General features: G+C 44.0%; 1 protein-coding gene across 1 annotated transcript in view; it reads right to left on the bottom strand.

Annotated features, from left to right (window-relative positions):
• Positions 1–2,822, bottom strand: part of LOC144798267 (vomeronasal type-2 receptor 26-like) — a 39,447-nt gene extending 36,625 nt beyond the window's left edge. Inside the window, exon 1 of the mRNA XM_078669032.1 lies at positions 2,648–2,822. Within this exon, the coding sequence (XP_078525158.1) occupies positions 2,648–2,785 (138 nt within the window). The 5' untranslated portion in view covers positions 2,786–2,822. The remainder of the gene's footprint in view (positions 1–2,647) is intronic.
• Between the last annotated feature and the right edge of the window lie 13,514 nt (positions 2,823–16,336).

A 16,336-nucleotide genomic window follows, 5' to 3' on the forward strand; every position in this document is an offset into this window, starting at 1 on the left:
TGGATAGGGAGGAAACCAAGCTACTTTTCCTGTTCTGTCACTGTTGACATTTCACATGCATTCTATTTATTAAATTGTCTCAAGATAATTGAATATATTGTGTCCAGTACAAAAATTCACAATTGCATACTTAGACCATGCATTTCCAAAGCTTTACATATTTTTGCAACGTAAAACATGGCATTCATTGGAACTCAAATTATATTTAGAGCTCTCCCCAAATAATGTAGAACCTGGCCAACCCATTGAGACTGCCTAACCCCAATGAATGGGTTATCACTACTTTTCCACTTCAGCAATGCTCCTTCCTTGAATGTCCAAATGAACATCTATGCAAACACCAGTGCTTACTTGCCAAGGAGGGAAAGACAAGATCTTGACACAGCCTTTCTGACTGGAAGGGCCATTCAGTTGTCTGCAAGAAAGTAAGTCTTCTAATGCGATTGCAAAGGCGTAAACAGACCTTGTAGACATTGTAGGTGACTCTTGGGCTCGTCACTTCATCATAGATGTCACTGTTACTGTCAATCCTCTCATCGCCTGTGCATGGTTTTGTTTCGTTATTCCACGAGTCATACAATGTTTCTTGATGTGGCCACTTGCAGCCAAAAGCTAATTCCCAGGATGTTCCATTGAAATAGCCATTTGGTAGCCAAAAAGGGCGATTGTTGTTGACAAACTCATTAAATCCTAGCATCTCCCTGCTGTAGACTGCAAATCCAATTGTGCCAGAGAAGGTTTTTACATACTTCTCCGTTGATAAGAAGGCTGAGGTTGACCACGCTTCACTGGCAATGAAGACCTTTTCAGTAATGTTATGTTTCACCAGCTCGTCCAACAGAGGCAGCAGATGGGAATCAAGGCCAAATATGACTATAGCATTGGCGGTGGTGTTTCGGATCACCTGGACAATATGGGGTGCATTTCTATCTGCACGGCTGAGGATGATGTTCTCTGTGAAGGCCACACATGCCCCATTCTTCTTCAGCTCTGCCTGAAATATCTGAGCCCCATGTTGGCCATAGTCATCATACACAGCAAGGAGACCCACCCAGGACCAATTGAAGTGCATCACCAGCTGGGCCAGTCCACGAAACTGGATGTCATCACTTGGGATGGTCCGGAAGAAGGTAGGGAACTGGTTCCGGTCACTCAGAAGTGGGATTGATGCTAAATAACTGATCTGTAAGAAAATATACTTAATGAACATCCTTTGTTTGGATTGTTGTTACATTAACTGTGGTATGCACATCAAGGCGTTACAATCTTTGTGTTTTGTACAGTAGACTAGCATTGAGGGTACTGTCAATATGTGTACAAACATTTCTAATGTGTTACTAAAACTCTTTTTCATTTTAATTTATGTGGGTAAATTCATTTACAGTGATCTCCACTACTAACGAGGGTCCTCAAACACATCATGACAAAAACTCAGGGCGTACTTATGGAGACTATATGAAAAACCCACTGAGCCCCATTTATTAGAAGGTTCACCTGTGAAGATTATGCAAATTCTGGCATGTTAGGCCTGTTCTGGGTGCAGCTTCAGACCTGACATAAAATGATGTGGTTCTCCTTTATATTGTACACAGTTTAATGAGCATATTTCTATTTTCAAGTGGTAGGAAGAGAAACAAGAGCAAAATAATCTTGGAATGAATGAACTTGGAACAGGTGACATCGCGGTATTATGCTCTCTTTCATGGTTGTAACCAGGAGCATTGAGTAGGGAATATCATGATATCTTACTATCATAGGCAAAATATTGCGGACACAGATATTATAAGCTAAGTCCATATAAATTCAAATTTAGTGTTCCTAATTCCACATCTACATACTTTTTATATATATCTATATCATTGTTGTGCATATGTGAGGTGCTAGGTATAGAAAATATATATATACTTATCTGTTGATATTTTTGGCCTCAAAAGTATGGGTACGATATTAAGGTATAACCTACTCAATATTCAGGACCCACAACATATTACATTCTCTCGAGTGGGGCTAGTTCTGTGTTACACCTTAGACCTAAGACCTAAGCATAAGCATGGTTGAGGCATCATTTGGAAATCATGAGGCTGCAGTGTTTGATAGGGGAGAAAGAGGTTGGTGGCTGTACCTACCATAGATTGGTGTTCATGGCACAGGAAAGATGAGTAACAATATAAGAGTCTATTAAGATGCAATTAGTCTAGATAGCCAAGTGCAATAAAGACAAAATCTAAATTATGCTCTTTTACATATGTTGTGGACCCAGAAATCAGACTGAAGAGAGATTGGTATTGCTGTTGGTATCAGGAGGGTGGCATGTGCAGGTGGTTTTGCACCTATATGCCTCATGCCCTGTAAAACTAGCAAATGAAACAGAACACCTCAGAAAGCAATGTTCTTTCTCAGGATAACTCACAAGCATTGATGCAATCAGACCGCTATAATATAAGAATACACTGACAAAAATTGGACCTGGGTCCCTCCCCATGCTCCCTATTTTACACAATTCTGATTTTATAAGTCACCCTGAGTGTGACTATAAAGATCACATGTGTGCAGTGCATTATGGTCAGCTAGCCTGCTATCTTCAAAAATCATAGACTAACTTTACATAATAATGTGAAACAAAATAGGGCACTTTCACACATCTTACCTGGGGGTATCTGTAGAGACCCAACACTCTTGCCATGGGGATGGAGCATGAGGATCCAGCATCCCCAACAATACCAGCAATGTGGCCCTCCCTGTGACAGCGGAAGTTCAAAATATGTCTGTCCTGCCCAGTCAACATCCACAGGGTGCCGTAGAGGGCCAGCAGTGGATCCGCACACGAGTCATAGATGTAAATGTAAATGTAAATGTAGTTGAGCTTATATAGCGCACAGCTACCCGCAGTGGGTTTCCCGGCGCTTGCTTAGGGAACCCGTCCTGATATTCCCCTGTGAGATAGCAGGGTATCCACAAGGTGAAAGTCAGGCATCCCGCCGCGAGGGGCCGTTGTGGAGATTAAGCAAGCTATTGCCCAGAGTCGCAGAGTGTGAACCCGTGAGTCGAGGAGGCACCGGGGCGAGAATTATCGAGTCCGTGGAATTTTTTTTCAGCCCAAGACCCGCCGAGGCGGGGAATTGAACCCTGGTCCAGGACCGATCTCAGCTTCCGGGTCTGCTGCCTCTAACCCCTGAGCCACACTTCTCCACATCTGGAAGCCAAGTGTGACATTGGGCAGGAGTTCAGGGTTCTTGATGATTTCCTCAATGGCAAACACCAATGCCTGGAACCACAAGTAATTCTGAAAGACAAACCTAGGAAATGTGTTTCAAAGAATGGCCAATAAAATCAGTCCATTCGATTACTTTTTGAATGAGATGCATATTTTAAAGGGCGATTGAGGCCTATTTATTTTAGATGCACCCTTTTTCACCTTTGCATATATTAATATGTCTTAATATTTTTGGTTAAGGTTTTTGCAAAATATAGCTATGCATTTGTGCACAACAATCAGTTTAAATAAATTCTCTATCTATAATGGAGCAATAGACACAAACATGGTGGCTAAAGCAATGCTCTAAAGCCCGTCTAAAGGGTGGGCCTACCAAAGTACATTTCAATGTGACATGACATAGTCTCAGTATCTCTGGGCCCTTCATTCTCATTGCAGTTTTCATTACACACTATTACTTCTGAGAATGTATGGCACAGGACTAGTGTAAAAATAGGTTTGAATAACACAGATATACTGTCTTAAATATCATCCTCTTGGTTATAGATATTCGGTTATTAACACCAATGGGGCAATATTTTTTAATCATATTGAGGGCACGATATTTACCAGATGGTATTTAGGGCCATATGTATCATGCAAATTCGCAATCGCAAAGGCCGAAATTTGCAGAATTTCGGCCTTTGCGAATGCGAATTTGCTAATTGGAATATATGAAGCAAAACTGGTGCAATTGCATTTAAGAATCGCAAATTTTGCGATTCCTTAAATGCAATGTATGTAGAAAAAACATTTAGAAAAATGCCCTTAAGGAATCGCAAAATACCACCAACTTCTAGTTGGTGGTAAGAATTCCTTGAAAATGCACATTTTTGCATTTTTCAAAGTGCCATGTGACGCACATACATGCCCTTAGGGCATGTATGTGCGCCACATGTTCACCCATACATATTTCAGTGGTGCAACAGGGTGTCCTTTGGACACCCCTGCACCCTTGAAATTATTCTCAATTTGCGATAAGCAAATTGCGAATCGCAAATTGAGAATAACTTCTCATTTTTCCTATGTACCTCCTGGCCCATAGAGATGAATGGGGAAGTATTCCTTAATTGCGATTCGCAATTTGCAAATCACAATTAAGGAATTTTAAGAAATCGCAAAAAAAACGATTTTGTACATACCTACCTATTTGCGATTCTCAAATACCAATTTCTTAAAAATCGCTATTTGAGAATCGCAAAACTTGATGATGATACATAGGGCCCTTAGTCTACAACATGCTGGGAAGATACCCTCACGATATGGGAATTTTATTGAGCTCTCTTCTTGCCACAGTAGTCTGAGGATTTACTCTTTCTAGAGCAGCATTCTGAGGATTACGGTTTGTTTAGCTGGCCGCTGCAGAACAGTGTTTTTGCAGCCTTTTTGGTTATTCCCATAGATTTACCTTAAAAGTAGTGGAGTGGCATATTGTAAAATGGTGGGTACCCTCTGCAGAAGGTGAAGAGGGCCCCCGACTCTCCCATATCTCACAGATATTCCTTGACCTTGAGTTGAATGAGCACCCTCATTCCCCTCTGAGGGGTAGAGGCCCCCTGCCCTGCAAGCACCGCAGGAGCATGCGTTATGCCCCTGCCAGCATGGCAATCTGACATCATTCACTGCCTGATGCATTATTCTTCCTAGCACAGTATTCTACTGGCTCATTGGAAGTCTGTCACTTTTCTATGGTGTATTTTCCATTGAGTCAACCTTTCTGCTTGTATTGTCGCTCTTCCTGTGCGCCTAACTTACCCTGTTCAATTCACTACATGATAGGATGGAGGAGTGTATCATCAAGAACATTATTCCAATTGACACACAACTGATTTCTACTATTTCCCTAACCATTATGAACTGCTATTAGGAAGGTTTATGAAACCATTTTTACTAAATTAATTGTGTAATTTGTCTCTAATTGGGAAGATAAACTTTGTATAAAGCACCTAAACCATATTTTAGTACTTTCAGATAAAACATGTAAGGTGTAAAGTGCCCTGAGCCGTTCATTAGAAGGATATTGGAAGTCACAGAGGTGTTACATAACCATATAGAAGAATGAGGCCGAAAGCAGAGTTCCTTCATAAGGTTATGGAGCTCTGAGGTGAGTTGCAATATCCTTATCATGCACGGGAGCTGACACAATATCCCATGAATTACATGGTTATAAGTCACCTTTCCCACAAACCTCTTCAAACCTTGGTGCACAGGTCTTTCATATGACAGAGGGAGCATGTGTGCAAACATTAAGAATACAGTAAAACCTCTAGAGCAAAATTAAACACATCAAAAATCTGTTAGATACTTGTTGCAAACATATATTGGAAAAAGTTCAATACAAGTAAATTTGTTAAAAGAACAGTTGCAGTAGCTCCAAATGTGTCCAAACATGCAGAAAGATTCGAGCTTTTCTCTAACTGAGGAGTGCCATAAAATATTCTGACTGCTTGTCATAGTACGCTATTAAAATAGAGCAGAAGAAAGAAAAGTAACATTCCAATTCTGCTCCGTGACCTGACCTGCCTTTCACCTGGCTGTAGGCTTTGGGACATCAGAACTCGACTGTAATAACTTATAATAGTTGAAGTAATTTCTGACATATTTTCTTTATAATGGTGATAGAGTGCATCACTAGTCACCAACTATAAAGAAATTAGAGACATACATTTGTACACAGGGATTACAGAATCCCATGTATTATAAATAATATCAGGACACCTTTATTTTCAAACCCCCAACGTCCCGGTGTTACAGATAAAGACGTCCTAGCTGAAATGGGAGCTCCTCAAGCTCAGACCTCGAAGGTTTTAACTCGAAAACGTAATGTTAACCTCAATTTTGAACCTCAGGTGAATGACACTTCTAATTGAAGCGCCTTTGTCCTATAGTCACCTTCTAAACTCCTTAGTTCACCTGTTTATCCCTCTCGTGGACACTTTTGGAAATCTGCTGATCCAAGTCAAATCTGCTAAATGAAGGCACTGCAAACGTTTAATAATGTAGCTAATGAATACCTGTGTTCTCTAATAAGCATTTGTTCTTTATTTACACAGTTCAGAACCTTTACAGTCCTTTTAAATATGCCCACAATTATCTCGTAGTGGGTCTGAGTACAAAGCACTTGAAGATGCGCAGGCTTTGAGTTTTCAATCTACTTTACTCTAACAAACCATTGCTTGCATCACAGCCTGAAAGATGAAGGCTCCACTGCTTGCTTGGTTGTTTACGGCTATCTTTGTGCAGCTGGTCCAACATTTCTATTTAGACCGCAGCATGGGAACCATTTTGTGGGAGACAAAGCAAGCATTTTACAGCATTTTCATTATGCCCTCAGTTTCAGAACGAGGAGGACTTAAATAACAAGCAAATGCAACATAGTGCATAAAGAAACTGTTACAGTGACCTCATCATGACTAATATCACACTGCTAACAAATGTCCCATATACATGCATTTATAAAACAAAACTCAACTCATACTCCTGTTTGTATTATGGGACAGATTTTGCAAGGCTTAGCACTGGTGCAGTGTCACAAAAAGCGGCGTAAAAAGATGCAAATCCTTGGATTTGGATGTATTTTCTAGTGCAAATCTTGGTTTGCGCTGAAAATTAGCTCTAAAGTAAGCGTTGCGCTACTTTGTATCGAGGGACAGCCCATGGGAAGCACAAGTGCGTTCTTAGGAAGACACCCATGGATTTTGAGTTTTTGGCACAGTGTCCTATCTCCTAGAAAGTAACATGAGAAAGGGCTTAGCACAAACAAATGACGTGCCTCCTCGAGACAGGGTTAACATCTGAGAAAGTTTTATTTTCTACAAAGTTTTCTAACTGCGTATGTTCTATACTGTACAGCAGACATACAAAGTTAGGACGTTTTAAAGTTTGTCTCCACTGTATTCTGTAGTGACATGGCTCTCTTCCATTACAAAAACCGGGCTTAGATTCATGCACACAGCCTTGCACTAAGGTGCAAGGTATCCTAAAGTGTGCCAATGCTGGGGAGTGCAAAGCAACAGGGCCACATCTTTATAGATATGGGACTGTATTAAACAACATGCCCCAGGGGCACAATGGGCATTTGTGCTCGCTTTACGCGACCCTGTGGCACTTTAGTTTTACAGTAGGGGCAGCAGATGCTTGGGAGGCACCTTCTGTAATAACGATTGCGGTGGTGCACATAAAGCGCCAACGCTTTCTCAAGAGGTGCATTCCCTCATCTGCATGGGTGAGTGCCCCATGCAAATGAGAAAATCCCTTTGCCTCTGCACCTGCACTGCATTACAGACGTGCGCGCAGAGGCAAAGAAGACTGAAACGTCGCACACTATCAGTGTGCCCCCTGAGAGCAGCCCTCAGGAGGGGGGAGGGGTTCTATGGAACCTCCAGACATCCTCTTGCAGGCGGTTGCAGTCACTCACTGCACCTGCCTGCAAGGGGATCTCTAATCCCCTTTCAAAGTGCAGATGGGTGCCGTCTGCACTATGCAAACACAAAGCGGTTTCAGAACTGCTGCTCCATTTTTCACATGAATGCACTGCCCTGGGGGTAGTTCGAGTTCGCTGTAGCCCTGGGGGCAGGGCATTCTATGAAATAGGGCGCATTTTCTCTGTTTGTGCCTGGCACACCTGTTTTAAGGTGCGCCGGGTGCAAACAGGGAAAGTGTGCCCTATACATAATAGAGCCTGTTGTGCTGTCCTACTCTGCCCCATTCATGCATTCCACAGCAGTAACTTTTGTTGCGCACTGCATATTTATGGTTGCCGACTTTCATACAACATGGAATTGGAGCTTTAATCAAAAAAGCATAAAACGAAACAGATGCACCCTCTCCTTGCGGTCACATTGCACTCATATAGAGGGACATCATACTTGCCACTTGATGGGCAAGATATCTACTGTAGCAAGGCCATGAAGGCAACTATACATTTTCAAATCAGTGCATCAGTCTGAAACTACCCAGAGGTGGAAATTCAAATTTCTGCCCTGCTCTACCTGCCCTACACGTACTTGTCAAGCGGTCCACCCTTATTATTGTGAATAGACACAATTATTGATCTGGCTGATTTTTAGAGGAACATTGCAGGTACATTTCAATAAGCTTGGCCCATAGGATGGCATGATCCACTAGATCAAAGGCACTACTTACATCCGCGAAGCAGAGATAAATAGTGCCTGGTTTTGCTAGGGTATATTTATCGATAAGCAAGTCTAAGTTAAGACATTGCTCTATCGTGCCCTGCCCTTTCCTGAAACCAAATTGACTGTCAGCCAGTATACCATTCTCCTCCACCCATTCTTCTAATCTTACCATAAGAACTCGGCTCATGACTTTTACAGAAGAATCCAACAAGGAAATCGGGCGATAGTTCTTAGCATCCCCACGGTTACCTTTTTTAAATATTGGAATTATAATCGATTCTTCCCATGTCGGAGGTACCTCATTACAAACCGCAGCATTAAAAATATTGGTTAAAAGTGGGCCCCAAACCTCGGGTACTAATTTATAGACATCGATTGGGACCCCGTATGGACCCTGTGCTTTCCCCCCTTTACTAACCCTGATACTGTCTATAACCTCTGAGACGGAGATGTTAAGTGGCAGATGGGGCCAACTAGCCGTCATATTCTCCATAACACTGTCAGAGTCAAAGATTTTAGAGAAATGAGAAATCCACTCTTCCCTAAGTACAGTGGTAGTTAGTTCAGGGGTTTTATCATCTTTGAGAAAAGGGGAATTAATTGTTTTCCAAAACAGGGTACAATCGTTCAACTCAGCGGCCCGAGCCAGATTGTCCCATGCCTCCTGCTGGAGCTCCGTTTTCCTGTGTTTTAAAATTTCCTTATAACTACCTCTAAGACTTAGAACCAGGCTCTTATCTCTGGGTTTAGCTGCTAGTGCCTTTTTTAATTCTTTAAGGGCTAGTGTACAGGCTTGGTTAAACCATCCCCGCAAACGACCTTCCTTATGCTTAGCAGTAATGGTAAGTTTAGAATCAATGATAGAGTTAATATAAATAAAACGTTTAATCGAGTTGGCAGTGGCATCACTATCATCTAAAATCCCTACTATATCTGTCAGACAACTTTTAATAATGGAACCGGAGGTAATCTCAGCCTTGTCCCCATTCCATCTAATTCTTATACCATTGGGGCGGTGGGGTTCGATGTTATAAATACTCCCTGTGTTAGGAGTCCTTTTGTTTTCCCACAACAGTGCCTCAACGGTCAAACAGTTATGGTCACTAAGCTGCATGTCGACCACTTTGTGAGCCATTACCCTGGGTTCTAGGCTCGAAGAAATACAGATATAATCAATCACCGAGGAAGCCCCACGGCCTGTGAAGGTTGGGGTATATTCCTCACAACCGTTTTAGTCATTAACCATGATATTCATATCATGTCCGTGGAGGAAGAGATTTAATGAATCCCCATAGTGATTGTGTTGGAAATGCAATGCACCCTCTCCTTGACGATTTTCCACCCCGCATATGTTTAGGTCAGAAAGTGGGCAAGTGGTGGCATTGAAAGCCCCTGCCATAAACATATCAAAAACAACATTAGAAGTAGTGATAATATCGTCAAGGGCGCTAGATAATGCTTTTACCGCCTGGTCCCTGGTGTTGTCGAAGATGTTGTTATAGAAATTTATTAAAAGGATATTCCTACCATCTGCATGATACAACCACAGGATCTGAGAATGCACCCCCACTTTTACATATTTTTTGACCAGCAGTGGAGTTTCAACAGATATCAGAACTAATAGACCCCCCTTCGCTGTCCCTGACAAGGATCCAATAGCGGGCAGCTGATATGAAACAAATCCGTCATAGCCCTTAAAATCCAGGCACCAAGTTTCCTGGAAGCATATGATTTCAAATAAGGCTAAAAATTCTGTCCAGCCCAGACAATCCGCTTTAGACCTGATACCTGCAACGTTCCAACTTGCGATATGACAGCTACTAAAGCCTTCTTCATAGGGTGATCGCCCATTGCCATGCTGCACGGGTGCAGGCTTTGTAGAACCCTCTTGGTTGATAGTCTTAGATGTACTCTCCAGACCTACTCCCATTTCAGCCATCATGACCCCAGACATACATTCTGCAGGTGTACATACTTCATTGATGACGATTATGCACCCCGGTAGGTGGGAATTATGTCCATCACAGCTTAAACCCAACTCCTCCTTGTTGTCAATAATGTTCGGTTCAGTCTCCAGTCAATCAGTGAGGTCTAACCCACTCAAACACTGGAAACGATTGGAAGTATCCACCTGGAATCCACTTTGCTCACCATGTGGACCTGCACCCCTCCACTTTAGCTGACCTTCGTCCCTGTGAGGCTGGCCCATAGACTGTCTATAAAAATAGCCTAATGGGCGAAGGGAAATACCATTCTCATTACAGGGGCGGGAGATAGCTCTAATTAAGGTGGTAGTTGCAAGGTGGGGGTTACTGAAGTTTATGATAATACAATCACCAGAAATGGTCTTAGGGGTAGTGCCAATCCAGTTGGTTCTGGTGGTAACCAGAATCTGGTCTGCCAATGCAATTGGAAAGCCACATTCTCGATTGAGCCATGCCACGGTTTTATGCTTAAGCGAATCTTGTGATTCGTTAGCATGGTAAAGCCCCTCATCCTTGACTGGCGGGACGTTAGTCAGTACCGCCACATACGGTGCACAGTCTGGTGGGAGATTCGGATATCGATTGCCATGTTTACTGGGCCTCCCCCTATCTGTGGTGGCAGACCGTTTACCTGAGATCCCGGTGGGGCGCAGAGTAGGGTGGGCGGGATTGGAACATATAGGTATCGCTACTGCTGCTTTAGCTGAACCATTGGTGATCGGCTGTGGTGGGTTGTTAATTTGGCCTTGGACCCTGACAGCTGAGTTAGAGGTGTTACTTTGCTGTAGAGATAGACAGGGGTCAGGCCGAACCGCAGCATCACCGACTAAACTAGTGTTAGGTTGCATAGGCATACTAGTTCCACCGCTCACCATAGGAGCCGGTGGGGAACTGATATTTTGGTTCAGACTAGATTGTACCAATCCCCCCAAGTGTGATAATTCCCTAGAAACCAGCTCAAGCTTTTCCAGTATAGGTAGTACAATTTTTTCAAATTTGGCATCAATGATACTAATCAGGGTGTCTAACTGGTCAGGGGCTAGCATAAAGTTAGTGGGGACTATATCATCCTGGGATCTGTGAATATCATTGTTTGTTCCCTTTGATATAGGGTCTGTGTTTCTTTTGTACTTCTGGGTTGCTCCCCTTTTTGGCGGCATTATTCTGCTTAAATGCCTCCCTGACCTCAGTACTACTCTTTGCACTTTAGGGGTTGGGATTGGTGAGCTGAGGACTTCACAGTCATAATTGGAAGTATTGGTGTCTTGATTGACCTGTGAAATCGGCGAAGCAGTGCTGCCCTGGATGATGGAATTATCCAAGGGGCCTATCACTTCGCTATCATCAATAACTGGGGTGGGATGAGGGGTGGACAAAATAACTGGTATCTCTGTGGGGGTAATCAATTGGTCAGAGACAGTGCCCCGACCCAAAGATAATCTACGTTCTTTGTTGATTTTGTTGACAACTTTCACCAGATAGTTATCGAGTGTTGCTACAGTAGATCGGACGTTCCCACCCAAGTTTTTAGACATATTGCAAGAAAAAATAAAAACAACACAGATAGGGTGGTAGGGAACCTTAAGTTAAAATAGCAAAAGGATTAACATTTTATAATTCCGACAAGCAAAGAAATGAAAATATATCCAGAAACCCAATAACCAAGATTTTCTACACATATAAAAGTTACCATATGTAATCCATAGTCCTCTAGGTACGGTCGAATAGAGTTAGTGGCCCTGCCCAGCCTCGGCCAGTCGCGGACTTGCTCTCTGTGTGTACTTGCATAGAGTAAATTTCTGAACATAAACTCTGCTTGGTGTGTTGGGGGGGTTTACTTTTTGACAGAAGTGATGGCATATCAGCCTTTTTGTGGAATTCATTGATGGTGTAGTTAAATAACTAAAATATTTAGTAAAATCTAATTCAAACAATTGATGAGTGACTTTCAGTAAATCATTGATGGCGAGAACAGTGGCTAATCAGTGGCCTAAATCCAAGCAAGAATAAACTTGTTTTTCGTTTTCTATTTTAAAGGATCATTTATGGAGCTGTTAGCAACATTCCTCCTAACTAAGTATGGGCAAAAGTTACGAATTCGCAGTCCGCAAAATCCGTGAATTTGTGCGAACTTGCGATTTTTTTTATTTTGATGTGTTCGCGAACTTACCCATGCGGTCTTTTTTGGGCGCGGCCATCTTGTTCGCGGGAGGAAAACAACTTGGCAAACTCACAATCAAGGTAAGTCAACGCGGATCGCGAAATTGCCAAAAATCTTGCCAAAAATCCACAAATTTCGCGAGCTGAACAAATTTTCAGCCCATGCTTACTCCTAACTACAATTGTGACGTAAACGGGATTTGGTGGTATTTCAATTTAGTTCTGATTCTAATCATATTTATGAATTACATAAAGATATGACTTTACTACGACTGTCTTAGACAAGGTACAGTCTTTTCTTCCTGTGGGCAGCACTGTCCTAGATACCTTTTACAACACTTTCAAGAAAAAATACCAGGTAAACAGGTCTGCAGCAAGGAATTTGTTGGTCAAGCTTCATACGTTCGTATGCTTGAAGTTTTCAGTTCTTCATTCGGCGTTTGATTCACAAATAACCCTGCTTGAATTATGATTCCGAGTTTAAGGGCTTATCCTGCGAATTCATAAACGTTTTGGTTGGCAAACCGGAATTAGGCAAAATCAAAGCACCTCAAATTAGATAGCGGGGGAAGATGCAAATTACATCACACCACTTCTTGTTTTGTCGAAATGATTACAGCTATCTTCCAGATATGCCCCCCTGATCTTTCTGAGCAGGTTTGGAGAAAATGTATATCTGTTATCTGGGAACCTAAACATTTTAGTAATTAATACTGTTTAACCAATCCAACATTTGGTACTGAAGCAACAATCTCACAGAGCTGGGGTGTCCAACTTAGGTGCAGGAAACAATGGTCCCTGCATGATTCTCACATAAAATACATGTATCTGCATTGAATCTAAAGTTTTGCATAAAGACATGTATATATAATGAATCGAAAGTGAGCGAATTTATATAATCAGTGTAATGGGTAAACTGTGTCTGTGGCATGCAGCTGACCCTCCATAATTAACATTGGGCACCCCTCTTCTAGCTTTTCACAAATCCAAAACAAGAATTAAGTTTGGCTGACCAAATAAAATGTAAAACATATTTAAAACAGCCTACGCCACAACAACACAAGACCTAACTTCCCAAAGGATGTCTTACGTTCGACAAATTATCGGATCCGGCTCAGTGTCGAAAGAGGTTTTGTGCAGGACTCTGTCCACGTGCAGAGGGAAAACTGCCCCGATCAGGATGTCCCCAGCTCTGTAGAACCCATTAGCTGCAGGTGTGTGAATCCGACAGCCAGGCGCCTCAGGTGTTCCAGGGAAATCTGCCATCAGGTAGGGAACCAGGAGGTACCAGGCCAGGCGCCACCTGTGAGGAGGATGGATGCAGCCTCTTAACAAGCATAGATCGCCAACAGAAGGCATGTCTTTTGGAAAAGTGGCCCGTGCTCATAGTCTTTTGTCACTGTCTATTATTTGTGGGTTACGTGATGACGGAAGGCGCACTGTCTCATTGTATCAGCAGATTCATTCACTCTGCTTCCTTCACCTTGGGGTTGACTTTTCCCTCCTCCTGGACTTTCGTTTGGCTGCTCCCTGCTGTGCTGCCAGTTTCTTGCTTCTGACAAGACCCTCCAGCGCAGAGCTGCACTTGTAACACTCTTATATCACTCTAGCCAGCTGGGGCTGTCATCAAGGATAATTATAGTATTTTCTCGTGTTATTTACATAATATATGCACATGGACCTGCCAATTACAGCACCCCCTCTTCTCACAGTTTCTCATATCCCAGGGGCCACTCTCCATTTGTAATTAGTATTACCCCCACATCAGAGATGATGCGGATTCTCCTGTGAGAAGTAGAGCACTAAACCTTCTCCGTGGTGGCAGGCGCAGAAACCACACAGCAATCTCCTGAACAACGAATGCCCCTGGTCCTGGTGGGGGACATATACAAGGCAAGATAGTGGAGGTTAAAATGCTTCGTTGAATGAATCTGTGATTGAATATATTTCACTCAGACGTTTGCATTTATTTACATGCACTGTTTCATTGAGCCTTGACATACATTCCATTCCTTTATTTTTTCAATGTATAGAGCACTAGCTTTCACTCAAAGTTATCAAATCGCTTTGAAACACTACTATTGATCCAAACATACCAGTGAGGGCAGCATATTAAAAAAAAAAGTACACTCACATCGGAAAAGCCATATTTTCAACTTTTTCCTACATTTAAGTAATGCCGCTGGCCGCGCGACGCGAAGGGGAGCTAAGCGAGACAGCATCTTAGTCCCACATTCCGCGCAAGTAAAACGGTGCAAGTCATCTCCTGGCCGCCCCCTTTCATGCGCGTCCAATGGGCGCGGGTCAACTGGTGGGAGGGGCGGCCCCAAGTGGTTTAAAATTAGCGCGGCAGTGAGGCTCGGCCTTTCCTGCCGTCGCGTTCCTGGCTGCTCTGCGCTGTTCTTCCTGCGCCTGCATGTCTAGCGGGTCTCGCGTCGGGTTCGTTGCCTCGACGGGTTCGCGGTGAGTGCTGTTTTCGGGGTCCGCTTGCGGAGGTTCTGGAGCGGGAGGAGGGAAGTGTGATGTCCCCGGTGCCGAGCGGCCGTTTGTGTGGCCTGGGGGGCCGAGGGAGGGCGTGCCGGTGCCGAGCAGCCGTTTGTGTGGCCTGGGGGGGCCGAGGGAGAGCGTGCTGGGCAGGGTCGGTTCCGGCGGTGTTGGAGAGCTGCTCAGAGGTAGAAGTTTGGAGCCGCAGGAGAATAGCGTATCTGGGTGCTCGCACCTCTGGACGGTGACGTGGGGCAGTCTTTTCCGGGCAATTTATCAACGTGTAAGTGTCCACATTGTAGTTTACATCAGGTTGGATGGCCTAGGTTGGAGAGCGCTTGTGCCTTTGGATTACGATGGAGATTGCCGTGGGAAGCAGGCTGGACGCCCAGGTGGTGGACACTGGCGTTCAGAGCATTTGCACCCGCAGCCGCGTTCCGAGGCTCTTGGAGCGCTTGGGGTTTCTTGTGCGAGGTGTACATCCTCAGGTTTGTGTTTCCGATTGGCCTGGAGTGCGGTCGTGACTTCATGCTGGCCTCGCTAGTTGGGAAAAGAAACGCTTGCATTTTCACTTCTTGTTCCGTGATGGAAATCGGTTTCTCTTTTTGCCGACGGACTGCCTTTGGTCGGGAGTGTTTATTGTCGGAGGGATTGGGCCAGGCGCACGAGTCCTCTGCAGCGGTATTGAATTTCTACCTAGCGCGGCGCACTTGGGGAGCATTGGCCGGCACGACTTCGTCCCGATGTATGGGCACAGGGGTTTCTGTGGGACGACATTTCTCTACAGAAGGGGGGACGACTGGGATGGCAGTGTGCGGTCTAGCCTTGGAACAGCCCTTGGCTAGAAGCCTCAACAGCATGAGCTTGTTTCGCTGGGCTATCCTTCCGACTGCAGAGTGTATATTTGTGATGTCGCTCTGCCACGGATTGTCGGTTTCGTTTGCCTTTTGGCCCGGTGGTGACCTATGATTCTTTGTGCTGTGTGTTTCAGCGCCCCAACAGTGCACTGGGGCTTTGTGGGTGCGTCGGGCCGTTTCGCCCTTCCGGGGGCAGTAAGGTTGCGCTGATGGGTTACGGCCCCCCCTTTTTATGAGGGGGCAAGTCGTCGGGTGTTCGGCTGGAGCTCGGGTGGTGGTGGTAAGGTGCTGAGCGCGGCTCTACGGGGGCCATGGTACAAGGCGGGCGTCGCCAGTTCTATGCTGCCCTCCGTCCCAAAAATTTGAATTAGTTTCCGGTCAGAGTACCTTTGTTTTGAAGTAAAGGAATCACGGCATGTCACGATGTTAAAACATCACGGGGACATCGTATAAGAGTTA

This window comes from Lissotriton helveticus, chromosome 12 (genome assembly GCF_964261635.1).
Source record: "Lissotriton helveticus chromosome 12, aLisHel1.1, whole genome shotgun sequence".
Taxonomy (NCBI): Eukaryota; Metazoa; Chordata; class Amphibia; order Caudata; family Salamandridae; genus Lissotriton; species Lissotriton helveticus.